This window comes from Octopus sinensis, linkage group LG17, assembly GCF_006345805.1.
Source record: "Octopus sinensis linkage group LG17, ASM634580v1, whole genome shotgun sequence".
In the NCBI taxonomy this organism is placed as follows: domain Eukaryota; kingdom Metazoa; phylum Mollusca; class Cephalopoda; order Octopoda; family Octopodidae; genus Octopus; species Octopus sinensis.
The window spans coordinates 50,099,785-50,127,708 of record NC_043013.1 but is presented as its reverse complement, the minus strand read 5'-3'; the positions used below and the strand labels follow the sequence as shown (position 1 = coordinate 50,127,708).

The 27,924-nt window shown below is 41.7% G+C and overlaps 1 protein-coding gene across 1 annotated transcript; it reads left to right on the top strand.

The window, feature by feature from the left end:
- Positions 1–29: 29 nt before the first annotated feature.
- LOC115220905 (charged multivesicular body protein 5) lies at positions 30–26,744 on the top strand. The gene is made up of 7 exons (XM_029791105.2): positions 30–189; positions 5,650–5,754; positions 14,812–14,858; positions 16,992–17,085; positions 17,722–17,793; positions 21,851–22,072; positions 26,480–26,744. Exons 1-7 carry the CDS (start codon positions 121–123, stop codon positions 26,531–26,533), a joined length of 663 nt encoding a protein of 220 aa, XP_029646965.1. The 5' UTR covers positions 30–120; the 3' UTR covers positions 26,534–26,744.
- The last annotated feature ends 1,180 nt before the right edge of the window (positions 26,745–27,924 follow it).

The window sequence follows — 27,924 nt, the reverse complement described above, 5'->3', positions numbered from 1 at the left end:
AGAGAGAGAGAGAGGAGATGCTTATCTTCTGATCGAAAGTCGTCGTATATCTATGTCATCACTTCCTGTCGCCATCGTATTTACCTTTTTGTGTTTCTTCGATTGTCAAAACTTTCCAAAATGAATCGTTTATTTGGAAGGGCCAAGCCCAAGGAACCCCCGGCAAACTTAAATGATTGCATTAGTAATGTATGTTACACTTAATTTCATTATATTCATTAACGTATATTAAATGTTACCTTCTTCAATTGAATTTCCTAAATTTTTGCCAATTTAACCCAAAATTCTACAACAAAGTTGGAATTGTTTCACAAATTAAGGATCTGTGATTATTTCTGGGCAGAAAATATTGTAAATTACTCAAATTATGACTTTCGATAGAGACTAGTTTCGACCTTTGTTCTACAGAAAAGAAATATTTAAAAGCTAATCAGAATTTATAATTATGGAATTACAAATTAAAAATTGTAATTCCAGAAGTAATTGTCTTTGTTTGTGATATTTCCCCGTAATATATTACTAATATCGGTTTTTATATTCATTATTGCAGTCAAGTCAAACCCGTCGAAACAGCTGTTTTAACCCCAACCCTAAGTTTATCCGGGTGTCCCCCCCCCCCCGGGGGGACATTTCCACAGCATCGCTTCGGAAATATGTATTTGTTTAATGTTTGTCAGAGCAAAAACACCAGCTAGTTCTCATATATCGAAAAACGAATCTATTTAAAAGGGATACAACGGCTGTTTTTGTAATACGAACTTCACCATGTTTTTTGTCCATTGTTTGTTTCCTTCTCCGAACAATTCTTTCTAATTTCAGTACAAGGCCTGCAATTCTGGGTTGGGGGGCTTCCCCCATTACATCAACCTCAGTACTTGACTGGTACTTATTTTGGTACTACTTGTGCCCTTATTTTATCGAACCCCTAAAAGTTCAATTCTTAGGCATTGAGTTGGTGCTGAGACTCTGTTCATTACAGTATACTACTGAATTCGGAATTACTTCAAACAACACAAGAAGAAAGTTAATTGTGCTCTCAATATTCATCATTACTATATGAATATCCTTTATGATGTAATTCCTTTGAGTTAGCCCATTAATTTGAATGATGCTGTCCACAATTCTCACGTAAAAGAGTCTGCCATTTCTTTTATACAGAAACAACTTCCAAATAAACTTTGTTTGAAAAGAAAACATTTTCCTAATTTCATTTCATTGTTTAGTTTAGTCAAGGACTACTGTACATTAATTTGCTTCCATTTTAATATACTGACTTAAGCAGTTTCATTTTCTACATCTCAAAATGAAATGTTGCTCTGGCATTCTTTTTTTCTTTTTCCTACTTCTTTTGAGACTGAGATCTTTAATATTCCTCTCAAACTTGAGTAAGTCAACACTGCAAGAAAGACATTAGAAGGGAGGGATCTCCAGAGGGTCCAATGTTACGGACAGGAAAGATTGGGTCTCCCTCTTCCACAGGTACCATCCACTTTCAGTGACAGGCACTTCTTTATACAGCTGCCTTCACTCATACGTATCATATGTCCAAACCAATACAATAATCCTCTCCTGCATACCACATTTAATCCCTCTTATGCCCAAGTTTTCTCTCAACACAGTTGTGCTTTGTCGGTCATGCACGCTGATGTTGCAAATCAAATGGAGCATACTACCGTCATTCCTCTCCAGACTACGCATGTCCTCCACATTCAGAGCCTCCACTATCTTGTAGAATAGCCATTCGTACACAAGCATCATCCAGTCTATCTTTCATTCTGAGAGAGAGTCCTCTTGTTGCCAAAAGAGGTAGCAGTAGCTCTCTGAACTTCTTCCATCCCATTCTTATTCTCGAAACAATACTTTCAGGGCATCCACCACCGTTACTAATTTGGTCAGCTAAATAGCAGAAACTATTTACTACCTCAAGAGAGCCTCCTCAACATTTGAGATAATCTAAGTCACATGTGTGCTTTGTGCGTATTGTTCCTGCGCATCTACCACACATGAAAGTGATCTTATCTGTTAACCTACCTGCAATTCCATTGCATCTCTTATGCGTCCATTGCTTACACTGGGTCCAGCAAATGGACTTCCCACTCCTTTCCTACATATTGAGCAGGACCATTTACCTGACAGAAAGAGGGTCTTATCTGCTAACAACAACTTTAGTTTTTGCTAGGTTAACTTTAAGGCCCTTTGGTTCCAGGTTTTGCTTCCATACCTGGAACTTCTCCAATTGTTCTTCAGATTCTGCAATAAGAGTGAAGTCATCAACATATAGCAGTTCCCATGGGCATCCAGTTTTGCATTCCTCTGTTATGGTCTAGAGAATTATGATGAATAAGAGCGCACTTAGAACTGATCCCTGGTGAACTACACCTTGTATGCTAAATTAATCTCTGTATTCAAGGTTGACTCTCACCTTACTGACAGCATCACTGTACATGGCTTGTACGGCTCTAACAAGCCACTCCTCTACTCCTAGCTTCCTTAGAGACCACCAGATAAGAGTGTAGGGAATTCTGTTGAAAGCTTTCTCCGGGTTGATGAAAGTTAGGTACAGTGATTTACTTTTGGCCAGATACTTTTCTTGTAACTGTCTCACTGTGAAGATGGCATCTGTGATACTTCTCCCAGTAACAAAACCAAACTACATCTCATGTAGCTTAATTCAATTGAGGTATAACTTTCTGTAATTTTCATGACTTGGTCTAGCAGTTTGATACCCCTGTAGTTGTTTTTATGTAAGGCATCACCTTTACCCTTGTAGCAGCTAACTATAATGCTACTACACCAGTCATTAGGGATGATGAAAGCAGAACATTGTATCAAGGAGCCAGAAGGGAGGTTAGGTGACAGGTTTACATAGCAGAAGGTAAGAAGTTTGCCAATGTTATGCAGCGTGAGGATCAGAAGCATGAGGTGTTCAGGATTGCAAAGCAGTGTATCAAAAAGAACAAAGTTGTGGTGGGTGAGAAATGTGTACGAATGGATAATGGTATGTTTGCACTTAGTGACTCAGAGAAGAAAGATGCGTGGAGATGCCTAACTTTTCTCTCAACACAGTTGTACTTTGTCAGTCATGTACACTGATGTTGCAAATCTGACGAAGCATACTACCTTCATTTCTCTCCAATCTGCGCATGTCCTCCACATTCAATCTGCCTTTCACTCTGAGAGAGAGTCCTTTTGCCAACAGAGGTAGCAGCAGCTTTCTGAACTTCTTCCATTCCATTCTTATTCTGATTAACTATGCAAGTGACTAGTCTGTATCCCACACGACTAGATATTTTAATCATCTTGGCAGTGATACCCAATAGTCCAGAGGTTTTCCCATCTTCACATCCTTATTGCCTTATCTATTATACTGCTATCAACTTTGATGGCTGGTCCCTCAATTGGTTTGGTATTTGAAAGACTTTCCTTCTCTCAATCATTCTCCACATTTAATAACATTTTATAATGGCATCTCCACGTATCTTTCTTCTCTGAATCACTAAACACAAGCATACCATTATCCATTCGTACACATTTCTCACCCACCACATCTCTATTCTCTCTCATACACTGCTTTGCAATCCTAAACACCTCATGCCTCTGATCCTGAGACTGTAGATCTTTGGCAAACCTCTTACCTTCTGCTATTCCTTTTGCTATGTAAACCTGTCACCTAGCTTTCCTTCTGGCTACTGGGTAAAATCCTCTGCTTCCACTATTTTTCCAGTCTTTCCAGGCCTGTCTCTTTGCTTTTAAAGTGCTGTCCACCTTGTTCCACCACCATATCATCCTCAGCCTTGGTGGGACTTTGCACCAGCCACAGATTTGGTCAGTGGCCCCCAGTAAATTGTCCCACTGGAATTTCAAGTCATCCTCTAAGCTATATGTCCCTTTCTCCTCCTCCTCTCTATCATCAGACGCTTCCAGTAGAATGTCTCTAAATTTTTACTGGTTTGCTGGGTCTTTGAGCTTCCATAATCTTCTTTTCCAGTATGGTTTATTTCTCTGAATCTCTCTAGCCCTAATTCTGAAGTCACTAACTATGTTGGGGTGTACACTCTTCACCTGGGAAAGACTTGGCATTTATGAGTATCAACCTGTCTAATTGCCTGGTGAGGAGGTAATTGATCTGGCTTATGTTCCCATCAGACACATAAGTGATTAGGTGGCTGGCTGGTTTTTCTGAAGTTTGTTTTGCTGATCATGACATCATTTGCATTACAGAACTACAGTAGCCTTCTTCCCTCCTCATTCTTGGGGCCAAAGCCATAACCACCATGCACGCCATGACAATAGGAGATCCAGTTCTGTTTTGAAGACATTTACATCCACCCTATGTAGGTCTCTCAAGCGCTTTAGGAGGATACTGAAGAGGCATAGGCTCTTGGATCCCAAGCTATTTGCAATATCTTGTCCTATATTTGATAGCAAGGGTGGGATCTTTGGCACTTTGCAATGGTGCCCTGTTCTTGTGTTAGTATAACTTTCAGTGCTCAAGTTTGGGACCAGTTCTTTGAGGATCTTCTAGATGTATATTACAGCATATGTTTCCTGGCTTCATTCTAGGAAGTAGAGTCTTAAGTCTTTGAGTCTTTCTCAGTAGCTCATCTGCTGCACTAAGACTGATATGTTGAACTGATTCTCAAAATGTTGGTGCTCCTTGAATTCTCATAAATTGTTTCATTTTCCCACTTTGAATTGATGTTCATATGTTCCATATACCTAGCTATGTTACATTTTTGGTACTTTGAATTTGGCATTTTGAGACCCTCACTTCTATTTGGCTTTCATTGGGGTCTGTCATTGTTGAATTGTGTCCATTGCCATCTTCCCCCTGTAGATTTTATGAGTGGCTTTCTTTTGCTGCTTATGTAGCTGTTCATATTTCATGGGATTGGATTGCTGGTCCAACACTTAACTATCCTTGGAGAAGACCACAAGAATGAACATTAGAAATGACGGCTGTCAAATGACGATGATCATAGAGACCAGTCTGCGAGATATCGAGACTGTAGAGAGATTCACTAATCTGGGTGTGTCATCATCATCATCATCATCATTGTTCGACCGTGGTCGGGACAATGGAATTTACCATGCTACGCCAGACTTCACGGTCCATCATGGCATTACGGAGGTCCTGTTGCTGGATGCCTGTATCCCTGGAGATTACATCAGGGTAGGAGAGTGTGCGCCCTCTGGTATCGCGAGCAGATGGCTTCCAGAGGAGAAGAGTAGAAATTACCTCTTTTTCAGCTCTACAACAATGTCCAGCAAACTGGACTCTCCTACCTTTCACAAGAGATGACACAGAGAACTGTGTGTGTAAACTAAAGATTCTATGAATTGTACTAAATCGGTGTCTTTGGTATCTGCCTTTATTGAGAAAAATAGTATTGAAATTTGGATACTTCTGTTTTAACACCTTCACCTGATTCTTGGCCACCTTTAGCAGAGTCCACATTTATTTTATTATGACATTTGCTGTTAAAATTCTTTTTGTAATTTTTCTTATGATTGTACTTGTAATTTAAATGTTAAAACTGATTAAGATTAGACAACACTTCAGAAATTTGACGAGAAATTAAACATCTTTCATTTATGTGTTTTAATTAATGCTGTTTTGCTGTTTTTTCTTCTTTTGCTTTCTCACAGATTGATTCCAGAGGTGAATCAATGGACAAAAAAATCAATAGGTTGGATATGGAACTGAAGAAATACAAAGATCAAATGAAAAAGATGCGAGAAGGGCCTTCCAAGGTAACATGCTTTTATTTTTTTCTAAAGCTTTAACATTACTGTCCCTGTCCCCACCCAGAACTGATTCCGTTACCTGCATTAAACGTTGCAACTAGAACCTATAAAGTCATTCCTGAACTCTTTTTTTTTATGACATACTGTCATCATGCCATGCCAATACTAATAAAATAGGAAGAGAAGTAAAATGACTAAAATAGTATTACTCATTAAGCTAATGCTTTCTTTTTTAATTGCTATGTAATTATATTTTGGTGCTAACCTTTTGACACTGCGTTAAATACGTTAAAACACTAATTTAAATATTTGTTAAAAAAGGTGTTTTAAATGGAAATCATTTATCCACAGTAGCAGGTGATATTCTTAAGGTCACTTGCCAGCAATTTTAGGCTTCATCACTGATTCAGCTCTCAACCAAATTGAATTTGTTTTGCTAATACAGCAGAATTTTTTTTCTCACTTTTTTCTTTAGGAATTTTTCTCTTCTGAACTCCAGACAGTTTGATATTCTTGGATATTTTGAGAGTATAAGAAGCAAATGAAAATAGTTCCAAAAATGAAAGAAAGCTGGAACTGATAACAGCATTGTAGAATTACTTAATTTAATCCTGCTACAGGTATATTAAGGCAGGCACTTTGCGAATACCTGTTACTCTTATGTGTTTGACAGATAATGTATTTGCTACCAAAGATAATCAAAATTTAATAGAAAAGAGTTTGACTGAAACGGTAAATCAAGGATTACAGATTAAGGATTTGGTTTCCATAAAATTACTTTTCTTCAAAATTATGTTTCTCTTGAATTGAAATGAAAAGGTGCCAGAATCACTTCAAAAAATATAATTTGAGAAGAAATTTTGTATTTCATAGATCTCTCTAAACTTTAAACTATCTGATAGTAATTTTTAAGCATAAAGCTTTACTTTTACTTATGTTACATTTGCAGATGCAATGACCCTAATCATTTTGTGAAGGAAAAGGGTATTTTGGAATGCAATCAAGATGTCTTGCTATTAGTTATGGTTCCTTGAGCTTATTTATTTATTTGTTTGCTTCAACTTTTTTATTTTCATTTTTTTGTACATCCACCTATTTATGGTCAGGTACTTATGGTAGTAGACAGCTGCTAAAATAACTAATGTTTGGCAGAGATAGTTAAAAATTGGTGGGTATAGACAAGCTGAAAAACAATTAGCAAAACTAGACGGAAAAGTCACAGGATAGCACCAGCAACAATGACAGGTTCTAAACCACTTGTGAAATTTTGGCAAAAGTGGAAATGATATGGTGAGCCACATCAGACAAAATTGTACTTTCTTTTAAAAAACAACACGAAAATAACAGTAATAACCAACTGTTGAACATCAAAAAATTAGACAAACCTTTTAAAATATTTTTTTAAAAACTGAAATATATTAATAGAAGTCAAAATCAAAATCGATCAACATCAATGGAAATTGTAGCTGTGATACCAGTGCCGGTGACACATAAGAGAACCATCCGAACATGGCCGTTGCCAGCGCCGCCCCGCCTGGCCTCCGTGCCGGTGGCACGTAAAAAGCACCATCCGATCGTGGCCATTTGTCAGCCTCGCTTGGCCTCCATGCCGGTGGCACATAAGAGAACCATCTAATCATGGCTATTTGCTAGCCTCGTCTGGCAGCTGTGCCGGTGGCACGTAAAAAGCCCCATCCCATCGTGGCCGTTTGCCAGCCTTGTCTGGCCTCCGTGCCGGTGGCACGTAAAAGCACCCACTACACTTTTGGAGTGGTTGGCGTTAGGAAGGGCATCCGGCTGTAGAAACTCTGCCTGATCAGATTGGAGCCGGGCACAGCCATCTGGTTAACCAGTCCTCAGTCAAATCGTCCAACCCATGCTAGCATGGAAAGTGGATGTTAAATAATGATGATGATGATGTGTTGGCAGTGAAACCCTCTCTCTCTTTGGGAGAGGCACAAGCACCTACACGCACATATACACACACGGCAGCAACTTCCACCTACCGAATTCAATCACAAACCTCCGGTCAGCTCGGGGCTATAGCAGAAGACACCTACCCAAAGTGCCACGCAGTGGGACTGAACCCGAAACCATGTAGCTAGGAAGCAAGCTCCCTAACCACACAGCCATGCCCGCATGAGTTATAAATAAGGACGATGACAACGTTTCTCTTACATGCCCCAAAATCAAAACGAACTCTTCATAACAACATATTTTTATTGCAAGAGCCCCTACTCACCAACAAAACAACTCTTTCCCTGAAAATTTTAGGATTTGGAGGAGGGTTGACAAAAATAAAAAAATATTTTTGCGTAATCATACAAGATGCAGTGTGTAGAACACAAATTCACAAAAAATTTCTGAAAATGCCAAAAAATAAGAAAAGTCATGATTAATTACATGGTGGGCTACAATCAGAACTCCACCAAATATTGAAGTATTTTTCTGGGACGGAATAGTTGTCCCACCCTTCATTATTTTATTGTATTCCACATTCTGAACACATTTAAGTCACATTAAAGAAAATAAGAATCTCTCCACCTTACCCCCTATATTGTACCTCTCACAAAATTTTATTTTATTTTCATTGTTTTTTTATCTGTTCCTAGCAGAACTTTGCTTTAAGCACATCATATACCCCCTCAACTTTTTTATTTTTTGAAAAAGATTGCAAATTTGTGGGATCTTTTCAATTTCTATTCAAATTGATTTCACATTCAGTGTAATGAAACACTTTTATAGGCTAGTCAATGACATGAAAATCATTTTCACCTTAAATCAATAAATAAAGAGTTATAATACTCTTTTACTCTTTTACTTGTTTCAGTCATTTGACTGCAGCCATGCTAGAGCACCGCCTTTAGTTGAGCAAATCGACCCCGGGACTTATTCTTTGTAAGCCCAGTACTTATTCTATTGGTCTCTTTTGCCGAACCGCTAAGTTACGGGAACGTAAACACACTAGCATCGGTTTTCAAGCAATGCTAGAGGGACAAACACAGACACACAAACACATACACACACACATATACATATACACGACAGGCTTCTTTCAGTTTCCGTCTACCAAATCCACTCACAAGGCATTGGTCGGCCCGGGGCTATAGTAGAAGACACTTGCCCAAGATGCCACGCAGTGGGGCTGAACCTGGAACCATGTGGTTGGTTAGCAAGCTACTTACCACACAGCCACTCCGTCAAGGTTTACAATATCGGGAGAATATTGCCTTCCTCCATTATCTCTTTTTGTTCTTCGCGCAGTCCAGGGTCCAACAGGCGAAGAGAGAAGACTTCAAGTACAAATGCAGTTCACAACTGGTTTATTTACAAGATTCACAGGAAAGGTGAAGGGTGCTGCTCTCAGCTACCATCTTTAGCTGTGTGCATTGTGTAGTAGCTCCGTTAGTGCAGGAACATTGCCTCTGGAGGTACAACATACAGACAGGCTCAGCCAGCGCTGCTGCTACGAGGCAGAAAGAGAGGCAGCAAAAGAGAGAGAGAATCTCAATCTGTTTCGCCCTTATGTACAGTTTGCCATCGCGAGCCTCGTTATGATCTTGCGCATGGCAAATGGATGCAGGTGAGGTGTCGCTCCAGTCTCGGAGATGGCAATGGCTGCCTCGAGATCTCATCCGATATGGCACTGACTGCTTGTGCCACTACAAGGGCTCCCCCCTGAGTACAGCAGTGCGTAAACTGAGTAATTGAAGCAGTCACAAGAAAGAGCAAAGATGGTAACTGATCGCAACCAACAAGATATGGTACCAAAATGGGACAAGTCAAATAGAAAAATAACTGCAAGAAACATAAATTGGCATGCCCAGAATTTGACAAAATGTTCAATGGCAGAGTATTGGAACTGTCACAGGAAACACAAGAAAGTGATTGTCTGTCACAGGAAACACAAAAGGGATTGTCAGATATAAGTAGTTTTGGTGAGTTTTTGGGGGGACCAATGCACAGTGCAGCCAGTCCTGGTGACATAGGGTTTTTTCGTGTTAGGTAGTGGCGACGAAGGTGTAGGTGATGGTGTGGTCAAAGGTACATGTGCATGCGGTTGTGCCAGCCGGTGCAAAGCTGAGGCTGTGTGCAGGATGTGCCAGCCGGTGCAAAGCTGAGGCTGTGTGCAGGATGTGCCAGCCGGTGCAAAGCTGAGGCTGTGTGCAGGATGTGCCAGCCATTGCAAAGCTGAGGCAGTGTGCAGGATGTGCCAGCTGAGGCTGTGTGCAGGATGTGCCAGCCGGTGCAAAGCTGAGGCTGTGTGCAGGATGTGCCAGCCGGTGCAAAGCTGAGGATGTGTGCAGGATGTGCCAGCCGGTGCAAAGCTGAGGCTGTGTGCAGGATGTGCCAGCCGGTGCAAAGCTGAGGCTGTGTGCAGGATGTGCCAGCTGGTGCAAAGCTGAGGCTGTGTGCAGGATGTGCCAGCCGGTGCAAAGCTGAGGCTGTGTGCAGGATGTGCCAGCCGGTGCAAAGCTGAGGATGTGTGCAGGATGTGCCAGCCGGTGCAAAGCTGAGGCTGTGTGCAGGATGTGCCAGCCGGTGCAAAGCTGAGGCTGTGTGCAGGATGTGCCAGCCGGTGCAAAGCTGAGGCTGTGTGCAGGATGTGCCAGCCGGTGCAAAGCTGAGGCTGTGTGCAGGATGTGCCAGCCGGTGCAAAGCTGAGGCTGTGTGCAGGATGTGCCAGCCGGTGCAAGCTGAGGCTGTGTGCAGGATGTGCCAGCCGGTGCAAAGCTGAGGCTGTGTGCAGGATGTGCCAGCCGGTGCAAAGCTGAGGCTGTGTGCAGGATGTGCCAGCCGGTGCAAAGCTGAGGCTGTGTGCAGGATGTGCCAGCCGGTGCAAAGCTGAGGCTGTGTGCAGGATGTGCCAGCCGGTGCAAAGCTGAGGCTGTGTGCAGGATGTGCCAGCCGGTGCAAAGCTGAGGCTGTGTGCAGGATGTGCCAGCCATTGCAAAGCTGAGGCAGTGTGCAGGATGTGCCAGCCGGTGCAAAGCTGAGGCAGTGTGCAGAACTGCAAAATATGCATAAAACATACCTTCCAGGGCCTCTGATATTGCCGGGAAAGGAGAAAGTTGTCTTCAGACTAGGGATCTGGCCTGAATGCTTGAACTGAGTGGACTTTGTCAAAATTCTCAAGGGCCATTTGTTTGAGTTAAACGGGTAATTTTGAGCTGGATTTAGTCATCTTTTATTTTATAAATGGAATGCTTCTAATCTTACTATTTCATTTTAGTTAAAAAAAATTATTGAGAAAGGAAACCTACAGCTCCCTGGTTTATGCTAAATTTATAGTTTTGTTGATACTTGTGCGGGAATGCAGGCTTTGTCGTATCATCATCATCATCATCATCATCATCATCATTTAGCGTCAGTTCTCCATGCTAGCATGGGTTGGACGGTTCAACTGGGGTCTGTGAAGCTGGAAGGCTTCATCAGGCCCAGTCAGATCTGGCAGTGTTTCTACGGCTGGATGCCCTTCCTAACGCCAACCACTCCGTGAGTGTAGTGGGTGCTTTTTACGTGCCACCCACACAGGTGCCATACAGAGCTGGCAAACGGCCACGAACGGATGGTGCTTTTACGTGTCACCGGCACGGGGCCAGGCGAGGCTGGCAACGAACACGAATGGATGGTGCTTTTATGTGCCACCAACACGGGGTCCAGACAGAGCTGGCAAACAGCCACGAAACGGATGGTGCTTTTACGTGTCACCGGCACGGGGGCCAGGCGAAGCTGGCAACGGGCACGAACGGATGGTGCTTTTACATGTCACCGACATGGGGGCCAGACAGGGCTGGCAAACGGCCACAAACGGATGGTGCTTTTACATGTCACCGACATGGGGGCCAGACAGGGCTGGCAAACGGCCACGAACGGATGGTGCTTTTACGTGTCACCGGCACGGGGGCCAGACAGAGCTGGCAAACGGCCACGAACGGATGGTGCTTTTACGTGTCACCGGCACGGGGGCCAGACAGAGCTGGCAAACGGCCACAAACAGATGGTGCTTTTACGTGTCACCGGCACGGGGGCCAGGCCAGGCTGGCAACGGCCACAAACGAATGGTGCTTTTACATGCCACCGACACGGGGGCCAGACAGGGCTGGCAAACGGCTACGAACGGATGGTACTTTTACGTGTCACCTGCACGGGGGCCCTGATGTTGATCGACCTCAATTTGGTTTGATCTTGATTTTGACTGTTCTCACTGGTCTTTCCGGGTTTTCTCACGCACAGCAAACCTCCAAAGGTCTCGGTCACTGGTCATTTCCTTGGTGAGACCTAAAGTTCGAAGGTCGTGCTTCACTGCCTCGACCCAGGTTTTCCTGGGTCTACCTCTTCCACAGGTCCCCTCAACTGCCAGGGTGTGGCACTTTCGCACACAACTATCTTCAGCCATTCTCATCACATGACCATACCAGCGCATATGTCTCTCTTGCACACAACAACTGATGCTTCTTAGGTTCAACTTTTCTCTCAAGGTACTTACACTCTGTCGATTATGAACACTGACGTTACACATCCATCGGAGCATACTAGCTTCATTTCTTGCGAGCTTACGCAAATCCTCAGCAGTCACAGCCCAAGTTTCACTACCATGTAGCATGGCTGTACGTACACATGCATCATACAGTCTGCCTTTTACTTTGAGCGAGAGGCCTTTTGTCACCAACAGGGGTAAGAGCTCTCTAAACTTTGTCCAGGTTATTCTTACTCTAGCAGTTATACTTTCAGCACACCCGCCCCCGCTACTGACTTGGTCACCTAGGTAACGGAAACTATCAACTACTTCTAGCTTTTCTCCCTGGAAAGTGACGGAAGTTGGTCTCAGAGCATTTTCAGTGTTAATTGTTCCTGAGCATCTGCCACATACAAAAACCATCTTCCTAGTTAGCCTTCCTTTGACATTGCTGTACCTCTTATGTGTCCATAGCTTACACTTGGTGCATCTTATAGAGTTTCTACCTACACCTTTTCTACAGATCGAGCAGGGCCATCTACCTGAAGGCGTTTGTGATTGGTCTACCTTCCTACTTATCAGGACTTTGGTTTTGGCTAGGTTGATTCTAAGGCCCTTCGATTCTAAACCTTGTTTCCATACCTGAAACTTCTCCTCTAGTTCTGATAGAGACTCAGCAATTAGAGCAAGGTCATCAGCATAGAGGAGCTCCCAGGGGCATCCAGTCTTGAATTCCTCCGTTATTGCCTGGAGGACTATGATAAATAGGAGGGGACTGAGGACTGAACCTTGGTGGACCCCAACCTCTACCCTGAATTCTTCACTGTACTCGGTGCCAACCCTCACCTTACTAGCAGTGTCTCTGTACATGGCTTGTACAGCTTTCACTAACCATTCATCTATCCCTAGTTTCCTCATTGACCACCAGATGAGGGATCGGGGGACCCTGTCGAAGGCTTTCTCCATATCAACAAAAGCCAGGTATAGGGGCTTGTCTTTGGTTAGGTATTTCTCTTGCAGCTGTCTTACCATGAAAATAGCATCAGTAGTACTTTTCCCTGGCACGAACCCAAACTGCATCTGATCTAGGCTAACTCTCTCTCTAATTAGTTGGGCTATAACCCTCTCCGTAACCTTCATTACCTGATCCAGCAGCTTGATACCCCTGTAGTTATTTGTATCTAGGGCGTCACCTTTACCTTTGTAGCAGCTGACTATTATGCTACTACACCAGTCATTGGGAATGACTCCTTCGTGTATCACCTGGTTAACTATATGGGTGACTAGGCTATAGCCGACACTACCAGATATTTTGAGCATCTCTGCAGTAATTCCTGATGGGCCTGGGGCTTTCCCTGTTTTCATGCTTTTAATTGCCTTATCTACTAAGGAACTGTCAACTCGGATTGCTGGTCCCTCTGTTGGGTCAACATTCGGCAGACTCTCTTTATCCCATTCATTTTCCTCATTCAGCAACCTTTCATAGTGGCTTCTCCAAACCTCTCTCTTTGCATCCTCATTTAGCGCAAGTGAGCCGTCATCCGTGCGAACACATTTTTCTCCTACCACGTCACGATTCTCTCTCACACACTGTCTTGCTATATGAAATACCTCAAGTCTTTCATCCTCACGGCGCAGGACATTGGCAAATTTTTTCTTATCTGCTTCCCCTCTGGCTAAATAAACCTGCCTCCTAGCTTCCCTTCTTGCAGTCTGATACACTTCCCTGCTACCACCGTTCTTCCAGTCCTTCCAAGCCCGTTTCTTTTGTCTAATAGCCCTGTCAACAGTATTGTTCCACCACCACGTTATTTTGGGTCTTGTGGGGACTTTGCACCAGCCACAGATCTGGTCAGTGGCTTTCAGCAGGTTGTCCCTTAGAAGCGCCCAGTTATCTTCTACCCCATGTGTAGCTATGCCCCCTTCTATTTCGTCGAAGGCTTCAAGTAACATGTCTCTAAATCTCTGTCCATTAGCAGGGTCTTTTAGCTTCCAGACCCTTCTTCTCCATGTTGGTCGTCTTCTAGTCGTCCTCTTAGTCCTGATCCTAAAGTCACTGACTACCATTCTATGTTGTGGGGTACATTCTTCGCCTGGGAAGGTTTTGGCATTCATTAGCAGCCATCTTTCCCTTTTTCTGGCAAGGATGTAGTCGATTTGGCTAGTATGCTGGCCCGAACGGTAGGTGACCAAGTGGCTTGTTGGTTTCCTGAAGTTAGTGTTGCAAACCATAAGACTATTCGCATCACAGAACTCCAGCAGCCTGGTTCCCTCCTCATTGCGAGAACCATAACCATAGCCTCCATGAACGCCATAGAAGCCCTCAGCATATCGTCCAACATGCCCATTGAAGTCACCAGCCACAAAGAGAAGGTCCCTGTTGTTCGTCAATGAGGTGGTCTGCAGTAGGGTGTCATAGAAACGGTCTTTCTGCCCATCGGGTAACCCTGGCTGAGGGGCATAGGCCGATATAATAGTTGCTAAACTATGATGGAGCACTAATCTAATCTTAAGTATTCTGTCACATACTCTGACTACCTCGATAACCTTATCTACCGTATCTTCATTTTATTTTAAAAATCGATATTTTGCTTTCATTTCAGAATACTGTTAAGCAAAAGGCTATGCGAGTATTGAAACAAAAGAAAATGTAAGTATGTATGATGTTCAAGTATGAAAATAAGCTGTTTATTATTTTTTGTTTCTCAAATATTCCAAATACCAAATACATTCAGATGTAAAAACGTATTCATTGCTATTGATATAATCTTCAGTGGCAGAATTAGATTCAAATCCAAAATTCTCAACGCACAAGGAACAAAAATTAAAGACTTTGTTAAAATCCCAATTTCAATGCCAGCCAGTTTTTATATTATCTATGCCTACTGCTAATTAGGCCCCCAATAATGACAGAAGCTATCAGCTACTTCTAGCGAACCACCTGTCCATTGGAAAGCGTCTATTTGACAAATCCTCTCACTTATTACTCCTACGACTGTACTACACATGAGGTTTACCTTCTCTGTTAGCCTGTTTGTGATTATATCCCTTCCACAGACATAGTTTACAGATAGTACTCCATATAGGCTTGGCTGTGTGATAAGATGTTTGCTTCTCATATGGTTTTGGGTTCAGTCCCACTCTGTGGAACCTTGGGCAAGTATCTTCTATTATAGCACCTGGCCAACCCAAGCCTTGCGAGTGGATTCTGTTAATCAGAAACTGGAAGAAACCCATTGTATATGTATATAATATGCATGTGTGTATATGTCTTTGTGTCTCCTTGGATTGTCATCACAGGATGGTTGTAAATGGTTATCACTTTCTTTGAAGTAGTGTTGTAAAAAGCACCATCCGATCGTGGCCGTTGCCAGCCTTGCCTGGCCCCCACACCACCCGACCATGGCCGTTGCCAGTGCCGCCCCGACTGGCCTCCGTGCCGGTGGCACGTAAAAAGCACCATCCGATCGTGGCTGTTGCCAGCCTCGCCTGGCCCCTGTGCACGTAAAAAGCATCATCCGTCCGTGGCCATTTGCCAGCCCCATCTGGCACGTAAAAAGCACCCACTACACTCACGGCGTGCTTGGCGTTAGGAAGGGCATCCAGCCGTAGAAACACTGCCAGATCAGACTGGAGCCTGGTGCAGCCTCCTGGCTTCCCAGATCCCCAGTTGAACTGTCCAACCCATGCTAGCATGGAAAACGGACACTAAATGATGATGATGATGACTATACTGTGAGAATATGTCTGGCCATAAGGAAACAAGTGAGGGTTAGTGACAGGAAAGGCAACTGGCCAAAGAGAACCTGTCTCAATAAACCCTGTTTGACCCATACAAGCATGGAAAAGTGGACGTCAAAATGATGATGACATATACTCTTTTACTTGTTTCAGTCATTTGACTGCGGCCATGCTGGAGCACCGCCTTTAGTCAAGCAACTCGACCATGGGACTTATTCTTTGTAAGCCCAGTACTTATTCTATTGGTCTCTTTTGCCGAACCGCTAAGTGACGGGGACATAAACACACCAGCATCGGTTGTCAAGCAATGCTAGGAGGACAAACAGACACACACACACACACACACACACACACATATATATATATATATACATATATATACGATGGGCTTCTTTCAGTTTCCGTCTACCAAATCCACTCACAAGGCTTTGGTCGGCCCGAGGCTATAGCAGAAGTCACTTGCCCAAGGTGCCACGCAGTGGGAATGAACCCGGAACCATGTGGTTGGTAAGCAAGCTACTTACCACACAGCCACTCCTGCGTCTATATATGTATATATTCTAATATAATAGTTTAGTAAAACTTCAAATATCTGGATAAAATTTTCACCAAATGAAATGCTTGCTAACTCAGTTTCCTCGGGCTTCCAAGACACATCATCATCATCATTTAAGGTCCGTTTTCCATGCTAGCATGGGTTGGACGATTTGACTGAGGACTGGCAACCAGATGGCTGCACCAGGCTCCAGTCTTGATCTGGCAGAGTTTCTACGGCTGGATGCCCTTCCTAACGCCAACCACTCCGAGAGTGTAGTGGGTGCTTTTTACGTGCCACCTGCACATTATATATACAATAATGATCATCTTTTACATCACAGAAATGTTCTTAAAACCATTTAAAATGCAAATTAAAAGTGTAAATTCTTTCACTTTTCATCTGCTTTTACATTGGTTTTGAATGTTGGTAAAAAATATGTAAATGTGTTTCTCAATCAATCTCAGTTAATGTCACTAACAAGAAGTATTATCTTTCCATTTCTAGGTATGAACAACAACGGGAGCAACTTGATAATCAATCATTCAATTTGGAGCAGCAGAACTTTGCCATCCAGTCACTAAAAGACACAAAAACTACAGTAATGTCAAAAATTATGTCTTTGAATTTAAAATACATATTTCTTGTTTTTCGTTTTTGGATTTGGTTTGCAAGATTCTTTATATGAGTTTGTGTGTTGAAGCATATTCTATTGTGTCTGGGGAGAGTCATTTTCTTTTTTGCCTTATAATGTAACACACTGGTAAAATTTCCACTTTTTTAAAATTATTTTTATTTTCCTAAAATTTTCGTTGCGTCTTGCAACCTTTTCAATAGTTTTGACTCTGTCCGTTATTTACACTGCATTCCCTTTTGTTTGTTTGTGCGCATGTGTGAGGGTCAGTGTGTGTGTGTGTGTGCCCATGTATGTACGTATGTATGTATGTGTGTACCTCTATGTATTGTGCATATTCATGTGCTTGCATGTCCGTGTGTGTATTTTCTATGTATGTGTGTGAGTGTGTGTTTGTATATGTATGCACCTCTGTCTCCTTGTGTGTGCATATCTGTGTGTGTGTGTGTTTGTGTTTTGCAACTATGTACCATGTTTGTATGTATGGATGTGCATCTCTATGTGTGGACCCGTGTCTCCATACATGTCCTTGTGTGGAGTAAGGTGTGTGTTTTTTTGTTTTCTTGAAATTAAAAGTTCATATTTATTTCTTTTATATTTCAGGTAGATGCAATGAAGAGTGGAGTGAAGGAATTCAAGAAAGCTTACAAGCATGTCAAAATTGACGACATTGAGGTAAATGCCTTTTACTATTTCTTTTAAAGTATTATTAAAACCTTGTATGGTAACCCCTCGACTATCATGGGTGTTATGTTTCAAAACCATTCACAGAAATAATTAGAATCTAAAAAAAATATAAATACCTATCAGCCACAGAAACCCGGATATTTACTCTTTTACTTGTTTCAGTCATTTGACTGCGGCCATGCTGGAGCACCGCCTTTAGTCGAGCAAATCGACCCCGGGACTTATTCTTTTGTAAGCCCAGTACTTATTCTATCGGTCTCTTTTGCCGAACCGAAAAGTAACAGGGACATAAACACACCAGCATCGGTTGTCAAGCAATGCTAGGGGGACAAACACACACACACAAACACACACACACACACATATATATATATACATATATACGACAGGCTTCTTTCAGTTTCCGTCTACCAAATCCACTCACAAGGCATTGGTCGGCCCGAGGCTATAGCAGAAGACACTTGCCCAAGATGCCACGCAGTGGGATTGAACCCGGAACCATGTGGTTGGTAAGCAAGCTACTTACCACACAGCCACTCTTACTGAGGAGTTCACAATATAAATTTACATATATTATCCAGAAAAATCTGCGATGCACTGAGTGTGCAATCAATGAACTACGATGCACTGCATGCACAACGGGTGAACCGCCAGTGTTTTGTTTGTGAAATTTAGTAGAAGAAAAGTTACAGAAGTGTCTCATGGTTGTGTGCATTTGTGTTTAAGGTCAGGGCATTGCTTCATTATAGATGTCTTGCAAACAACTTGCACATGCAAGTGCTACCAGTCAAAAGCTCCGCATACCGGAAGCCAGCAAGTGTATGGGGTCATCAGGAGAGAATGCGTGCCATTTCGGGGCCTACCTCTCGACGGCATCAATGCGCACCTCACTGATATGAGGCCCTGCTTGCTAGATCAGCTGGTTATGAAATAAAGCTCAATATCCTTCTAGCCATCGCTCATCGTCTCTTTTTAACCAAATCCAGTGGCTAGCCTTCTCCACTGTAGATTGGATATCAGTCATGGTGGTATTGACTTTACGATGAGTTAGGCCTAGCGATAACAACAGTTGTTTGTTTTGTTTACATTGCTGCATTGTTATTCCTTGCCTTTCTTGTAACAATATAGTCTAAGCCAGTGGTTTTCAACCAGGGTTCCGCGGAACCTTACGGTTCCGCCAGTACAGTCCAGGGGTTCCGCAAGAAGTTACAAAACTGCTAAAATCAGTAATTTTTAATTGCCCTGTGCAGATATGTGTGCATAAGACTATTAAATTATTGCACAGGGGTTCCTCGAGCCAGTGGAATGTTTCCTTGGGGTTCCGCTCCAGCAAAAAGTTTGAAAAGCACTGGTCTAAGCATTTTATTGATTCTCATTGTATTGATACTGCTACATTGTTGCTTTAGCGCATGATACTCAGGATACTCAGCACTTGGCCCTGCATACTCCCACAAGAAATTACCTGAATGATGTGAGAAAATGCTTGGAAGATGCATAACTCCACCACACCATTGACAATCAACAGTGATAACTCCACCGTCTGTTATTGGCCTGAATTGGAATCACATTGTACACCAGTTCCAGGAGAAATTGCATCCTGGCTGGCTCAATTTTACACATGGGTTTCCTAATCCCATGCCTCAGCTGCACTCTTCAGTATAATACTCTTTACTCTTTTACTTGTTTCAGTCATTTGACTGCGGCCATGCTGGAGCACCGCCTTTAGTTGAACAACTTGACCCCGGGACTTATTCTTTTGTAAGCCCAGTACTTATTCTATCGGTCTCTTTTGCCGAACCGCTAAGTAACGGGGACATAAACACACCAGCATCGGTTGTCAAGCAATGCTAGGGGGACAAACACAGACACACAAACACACACACGCATATATATATATACATATATACGACGGGCTTCTTTCAGTTTCCGTCTACCAAATCCACTCACAAGGCTTTGGTCGGCCCGAGGCTATAGTAGAACCCGGAACCATGTGGTTGGTAAACAAGCTACTTACCACACAGCCACTCCTGCTTGGTCGCAATATCTCTACTTTTGTTAATCTAGTGAGACATCCATTTGCTATCCGGCCTGCATATTCTGCACTGCACCTATATCATTGCTTTCATCTCTGTGTGGTTTATATCATTTCCTTCCTGTCAGCACTATTTATTGGGATGCATGAAAAATAGAATCCACTGAGTCCTGTGGTATTGAGTGATAGCAGGGTTTTATTGCTTTAACCTTCCCCATCAATTATATATAATTTTTCATTCTCTCCACTTTTGTTAATGGGGTTTCATACATTTGGAGAGCCTTAGGAAAGAACTATGTTGATAACATTACATGTCAAACTTCTTAATTAGTTTCTTGATTGTTAGAATCAGCTTCCTCTAATTCCAGAGTAAAATTTTTAAGCTGAGCTTACATTATGGACAGAGCAACTTCTTTTGGCTTTGGTATGTAAGTCAACATTGCCGCAACAGCTCATTCAGTCACAGTAGGATAGTTTTCATTTCCACTACGGTAATGCTGTCATCCATTACATATTCTTGTATGTTCTTCATTGCAGGCAAATAATGGATTCCATGCAGAACCGACATGCTGTCATGTAGTTCTTGATCCAGGAGCTTGTTGCTCAACTCCAGTGGTCACAATGCATCACGGAAGTTGGTGGAAAACTTTGAGTATCAGAAGATGTGTAAAATGTGGATATCTTGGCACTTGACACCCAATTTAGAAGTATACTCTCATCTAAGGGTTTTTTTTACCCGATCTGGTGATGAGATGAAATGTCAGCATATCATTATGATCCAGAAATTATGGTCCAGTTCATGGAATCATCATCATTGTTCGACCATGGTCGAGACAATGGAATTTACCATGTTATGCCAGACTTCACGGTCCATCATGGCATTACGGAGGTCCTGTTGCTGGATGCCTGTATCCCTGGAGATTACATCAGAGTAGGAGAGTGTGCGCCCTCTGGTATCGTGAGTAGATGGCTTCCAGAGGAGAAGAGTAGAAATTACCACGTTTTCAGCTCTACAACAATGTCCAGCAAACTGGACTCTCCTACCTTTCACAAGAGATGACACAGGTGGTAGTTTCTCATATATTTGCTTTTTAGTTGGATGGCACTTCCACGAGAGATTTTGAGCTCTCATGGAATGGCATCACACTTCCAAGGCCTAAGACATTCAAGAACCAGCAATGAGCACAGAAAGACATGGCAGCAACATTTTGGGATGACGAGAGTGTCATTCTTCTGAAATTTCTTGAATGTGGACATACTGTGAATAATAAGCAGTACATCCAGACACTCGAAAAGGTTAGAGATGCCGTTAAGAGGAAGAGTTCAAACAAGAATCTGAAAATGACCCACATTCACTGTGACACTGCATGACCGTACATATCTTTGGACCTTAGTCTTTGCTAAGTTAATCATTAGGTTCAAATGCATCACTTGTGATAGAGATTATATCGAAGAGTTAGCTACTCTTATCAACATGAGCAATTTGAACAACCTATATCAGTTTAGGAAAAATTTGTGCCCACTTTTGCATTACTTTTGGTATAACCTTCATGATGATAATGATGATGATGATATTTTCTACTTCTGCAAGCTGGCAGAAACGGTAGCACACCGGGCGAAATGCGTAGCCGTATTTCGTCTGCCGCTACGTTCTGAGTTCAAATTCCACCGAGGTCGAGTAAATAAGTACCAGTTACGCACTGGGGTCGATGTCATCCACTTAATCCGTTTGTCTGTCCTTGTTTGTCTCCTCTGTGTTTAGCCCCTTGTGGGTAGTAAAGAAATAGGTATTTTCTACTTTCAGGCAGTGACCTGGCAGAATTGTTAACACATGGGGCAAAATACTTAACAGCATTTCATCCATCTTTATGTTTGAATTCAAATTCTGCTGAGGTCAACTTTACTTTTCATCCTTTCAGGGTCAATAATATAAGTACCAGTTGAACACTAGGAGTTGATGTAATTGACTTATTCCTTCCCCCCCAATTTGAAATGAATATTTTCTATTATCAGGATCTACAAGACCAACTTGAAGACTTGACTGAAGAAGCAGGTGAAATCCAAGAAATTATGGGCCGAAGTTATGGCATGCCTGAGATTGATGATTCAGAATTAGAAGCTGAGCTTGATGCCCTTGGAGATGAAATTCAATTAGATGAAGATACCTCTTACTTAGATGATGCAGTTACTACTCCTAGTGTCCCAACAAGTGAGCCGGGTATTGATAGTACAAAGGTAAATAAAACATTTAATCTTCTCTTCATATTTCATTTTATGATTAGAATATTTTCCATTTTACTTACTGTAAATCCTCGAGTATAGTCCGCTCTTGAGTATAATATGTAGGGGATTTTTATGGGGGCTGTACCTCTGAAAAACCTAAACCTTGTGTATAATACGCACCCCTTCACTAACTTGAGTCAAGGAGGTCTATATAACGTCCTTGGTGTGTAAAAATGTATACGGTAACGTCCTTTATTATTGCCTTCTTTCTCTTTGGCATCTGTTTAATTTCATCTTTATTTCTTCTCCATAGCCTTACATTGCTTTCGTCAACATCAAATTTTCTTCCAGCAGCCCTATTACCATGCTCTTCAGCATATGATATAACTATGTTTTGCAGTATCTCTTGGGGAGGGAGCAACTTTATGTCATTCCTGTTTTCTTTACCAGATTTCCGTATTTAAACAGCTTGGTCATTGTTATGTCTAATGTCACCATGTTGCTGCCGACCGCAACAGAAAAACTTGGTCTCTCCTTTTGCACTTGTTTTACAATATCGTTTCTATTTTCATTTAACTTTTCCATCTTTGGGAAATCCACACTTGACATCAAATCATAATCCATAATGAATAGTTATTATCAAACACAAATTCCTTCAAAAGGAATAAAATTAGACACAATTTTTTTTTTTTTTTCCAAAAAATGTTTGACAAAATCAAAGTTCAAATCACAGTTCATTAACAATATTCCAAGTTTTCTGCCCCGCAGGGCGAAAATTACAGTCAACAGACCAACAACAGTTCAATCTTCGACAATAACACAGAACAACAATAAAACATCAGATGTATAACAATTTGAACTCACAAACGCAGCAGCCAAAAAATCCAACACGAGTTTGGTAGAGATGGCAGTAGCTTGCTTCTGCTCATCATCATCATCATCCTAGTCAGGTGTCACACTATGCGATGCTGTGGTCATCACAATGTCTTGCCACCTTCTCCTGTCCTCTACCCCATGGTCAGCTGAGAAGAAAGACAATCCTGTGGCTGCGATGTCTTTCAGCCAAGAAGTGGGAGGTCTGCCTCTTTTACGTCTACCGTTTACTTTGCCTGTTATGATCGTTCACTCAAGTCCATCCCAACACATGACGTGGCCAAAGAACCGTAGCTTCCGCTTCATGATGTTTTGCCGAAGCGTCATCTTGCAACCAAGCTTTGCTAGTACCCAATTGTTCGTCCTTCTCTCCATCCATGACACACTAAGGATTCTGCGGTAACACCACATTTCAAAAGTGCTCACTCTTTTCTTGTCTGCCTTCAACATTGTCCACAACTCGCAGCCGTACGTCGCAATAGAGAAAGCAGCAGCACGAAGTAGCCTTATCTTCAGCAGCATCAGCACGCCACGACTCTTCCAGATGTTCTCCATATCCTGTACCGCTTGCTTCGCTATCGCAAGCCTTCTCCGTATTTCTGGTGTATTTGATCCACTGGTGCTGATTGTGGATCCCAAGGACACAAAATCATCCACTTCCTGAATCATCTCTCCATCCATGGTGAAGTCACCTTGGTCTGTCCTGTACTTATCCACCACCAAGATCTTTGTGCACTCATGTCTCACTTTGCGTATCATCTGCAGCAATTCGTCCTTGCTGTTACTTATGAGGGTTGTGTCATCGGTGTATCTCAGATTGCACAGCCTTTCTCTGGCAATCTGAACCCCACCATCGTAGTTCTCCTTCACCGCTCTAATGGTATTGGGATAGAACTGTTGTGGAGACTGTGTGTCAAGATCTGGAACGACGTGGAGTGGCCGATCAACTGGTGTCGTGCAGTCTTCGTACCAATACCAAAGAAAGGCAAACCATGCGAGTGCTCTTACCACTGAACCGTCAGCCTTATTGTCTGTGCAAGTAAGATCCTGCTGCGAATCATCGTAGGTCGACTGCAGTGGAAATATAGCAGTGCCATCGCTGAGGAATAAGCCGGCTTCGTCAAGGGAAGAGGAACAAGGGAACAGATAGTCAACATCAGGGTGATGATTGAGAAGTTTAAGGAATGTAACATCCCACTTTACATATGTTTCATCGACTACTCTAAGGCCTTCGACTGTGTGGGACACAGCAAGCTGTGGGACGTCATGAAAGACATGGGATTTCCTGAACACTTAGTCGCACTGTTGGCACGGCTATATCAAAATCAACAGTCATCTGTCAGGACGACCATTGGTGACACTGAGTGGTTTGGCATTGAGAGGGGTGTCCAACAGGGATGTGTTCTGTCTCATTTTTTTCTTATTTTTTCCAGTAAGCTTGTTTGAAGCCATCACTGTAGAAACAAACCATTACACAGAATGTAAACAAACTGGAAAAAAAAAAAAAAGATGGCTTGTGGTTTCCCACAAGTGTAGAAGAAATACAGGCATTTTTTGCCATAAATATTATTATGGGTATAAGACTACCCAGAATTGCAAATTACTGAAGCAATCAAGAACCTTTTGGAAATCAGTACATTTCTAGTATTTTATGTCAAGGACACAATTTGTGAAATTGAACCAGTATTTACATGTGAGAGACACTAGCAGTACCCCAGTACGTGGAGAACCAAACTTTGATCCCGTATTTAAAATAAGACCCTTCATCAGCTGTGTTCAAAATCCATATAAAATACTCTACAACCCCGATAGCTACTTTATCCGTTGATGAGGGCATGCTGGGGTATAAAGGGAAGGTACGCTTCTAACAATATATGCCAGGAAAGCCCACGAAGTGAGGGATCAAAGTTTGTAAAATTAGCGAAACAAATACTGGGTACTGCTCGGTTTAGATTTTATTCTGAGAAAAGGGATAATAATGTTAGTCAGCATGGCCTAGGGTACAATATAGTCTGGAATTTATCACTTCTATACCATAACCAGGGCCGTATAATATTTTTTGACAATTTTTTTTAGTTCAAACTAGCAGTAGGTTTAGAAACAGTGACATATACGTGTGCTAAAAAAAGCAAAATTTAAAAGAAGAGGTGAAATAATCCAACAGCAGAAAGGAAATCTGCTAGCAATCACATACAGAGATAAGAGGCAGAGATAATTTTCTATCTACTGGTGTACAACCATGTGTAGATGAAAATGGCACCTCAGTTATAACAGGTACAAGGCCGGTGTAGATCAGCTGAACCAAATGATGAGTTATCTGGTTGGTAGACCAGGTAATAGATGATGATGATACCTGGTTTGGTATATAGTTAACATGAGCATTGCAAATGCATTTATATTATATACCAAATCAGGAGGGGTTTGAAAGTAGTGCGACCATCTGCAGTTCAGATGTAGCAACGCAGTTGAGGGCAGGTTATTCCTCCCAAAAAAATAACTGTAAGAAGGAGAAGCAAAACCTACCAGAGAGAAATCCCTCTGAGTTCAGATGATCTCCATAAATTAGAAAAAATCGAGGGTTGCAAAAGGCAATGCCGTGAGTGTCTACATCAACAAAGAAAATCCCCCAGTGGACGGCCGGTTGAAACTTCTTTCCAATGTGCATTCTGCAAGGTTGCAGTATGTAGAGCGGGATGTTTTACAAGTTTCCATGATAGGAAATATTGTGTGAATATTGTATATATGTATGATTAGATTGTATAAGTATTTTTTTCAAATTTACTTCGTTTTTACTTTTTATTTACCTGTAATTTTGATTTACCTTTGAGGTGAGTGACAAGTTTTGATTTAATTTCTATGATAAATCTTTATTATATAGGTTCTTGTGTATTCATGTATGTGAGTTTATTTCATTTAGTTGATGTATTTAATTTTCAAGTTTTCTTCAAAAACAAATTCCAGTATTTCATTTTATTTTACCTTTACCTATTCATACGTGCATTAAATTCAACTGATAATCTAGTGATGTGCACAATTCTTGTATATTAAAAGTTTGTTGCATACTCAATTGAATATTAGCTGATAACTCATTTCTGTGGTGATGTTTAAACAAAATTTAAATATTTACCTGTAATTAGAGTTGCTTTGGGACAAAAGTTATGCAGTAGAATTGATGAAGAACCTTTATTTAATTTGTGAAATTGAACCAGTATTTACATGTTTAGTAAAAAAAAGTTACAGTTGTTTAATGAAACTAGTCTAAATTCATGATTATTTTAGAATTTAATTGAAACTCATAAGGGTGGTATTTTGGTTAGAAATATAGTAAAGAAAGGGTTTTGTCAGATTTCTGTCAGGTTCGTTTCCTTTTAAAAAATTACATGAAGTCATAAGTGGTGGTCAATAAAACCATCTAATCTTACCATACATTTTCATTTGGGAAAAAAATTATCATTTTGATAATGGTATGAATATACATGATATTTGATGAAAGATCTACAAATTCCAAAGTTACTGATATTTAACTGTCTTTGTTTCCTTTTGCAGGACAGTGTACCAGTGGATGAATTCGGTCTCCCGCAAATTCAGTCAGCGAAATAAAAAGATGTGCATTGAGAGAGTTGATTTAATTCTCTTTGTGACTGTGGTATCCAATGCTGATTTTGTACACTTGACTTTTATGAGAGAGAAACAAAAAATATACAAAATAATAAGAATCATCTACCCAATGGATTTATTTTAATTTTCTCATTATTTTAATTTACTTTGTTATAATGTAGATAAATGTTGATAATAAAAGTTTCAATTGTTATATGTTTTCTGTAACTAAGTCATGATAAAACGTGTGTGTGTGTTTGTGTGTATGTAGATGGATAGATGTGTGTGTGTTGTTTTTAGATGTACACACGTGTGTCATCATCATCATCATTTAACATCCGTTTTCCATGCATGCACAGGTAGGACAGTTGACAGGAGCTGGCCAGGTAGAAGACTACTGTGCCCTTCCTAACACCAACCCCTCTGCAAAGTGGACTCTACTTCTTATGTGGCACTAGCTCAGGCAAGATCAGTTTTGGCAAGGTTTTCATAGCTGGATGCCCTTCCAGATGTCAACAACTTTACAGTGTGGACTGGATGCTTTTTACATGGCACCAGCACCAGTAGAGTCACCAAATAACTTGCAAGACAAATCTAGTTTTCACTCTGAGAGAGAGAGTCCTCTTGTTGCCAACAGTGGTAGTAGCTCTCTGAACTTGCTCCATCCTATTCTTATTCCTGAAGCAATACTTTCAGAGCATCCAACACCGTTACTAATTTGGTCACCTAAATAACAAAAACTATCTTCTACCTCAAGAGAGCTTCCCAGGCATTTGAGAGAGTCTAAGTCCCGTGTGCTCTGAGTATTTATTGTTCCTGCACATCTGCCACACATGAAAGCAACCTTATCTGTTAACCTACCTGCGATTCAACTGCATCCATGGGTACAGCAAATGGACTTACTTCTTTCCTACATATTGAGCAGGACCATTTACTTTAAGGTCCTTTGATTCCAGGATTTGCTTCCAAACCAGGAACTTCTCCAGTTCTGTTTCAGATTCTGCAATAAGAGGAAGGTCATCAGCATATAGCAGTTCCTATGGGCATCGAGTTTTGAATTCCTCTGTTATGGCCAGGAGAACTATGATGAATAAGTGAACTAAGACCTGATCCCTGGTGAATTTCAGCTTGTACCCCAAATTAATCACTGTATTCAAGGCCAACTCTCCCCTTACTGCCAATATCACTGTACATGGCTTGAACAGCTCTAACAAGCCACTCCTCTGCTCCTAGCCTCCTTAGTGACCACCAGTGGGGAACCCTGTCAAAAGCTTTTTCCAGGTTGGCAAAAGCTAAGTATAATGGTTTATTTTTGGCCAAATACTTTTCTTGCAACTGTCTCACTTAGAAGATGGCATCTGTGATACTTCTCCCAAGAACAAAACAAAACTGCG

Bases quoted from the DNA above. Each gene is read 5' to 3' on its own strand.
- LOC115220905 (XM_029791105.2), top strand. From the start codon at position 121: ATGAATCGTTTATTTGGAAGGGCCAAGCCCAAGGAACCCCCGGCAAAC. The intron at 5,755-14,811 runs GTAACATGCTTT...CTTTCATTTCAG, and splicing joins TGCGAGAAGGGCCTTCCAAG to AATACTGTTAAGCAAAAGGC. The intron at 22,073-26,479 runs GTAAATAAAACA...TTCCTTTTGCAG, and splicing joins CGGGTATTGATAGTACAAAG to GACAGTGTACCAGTGGATGA.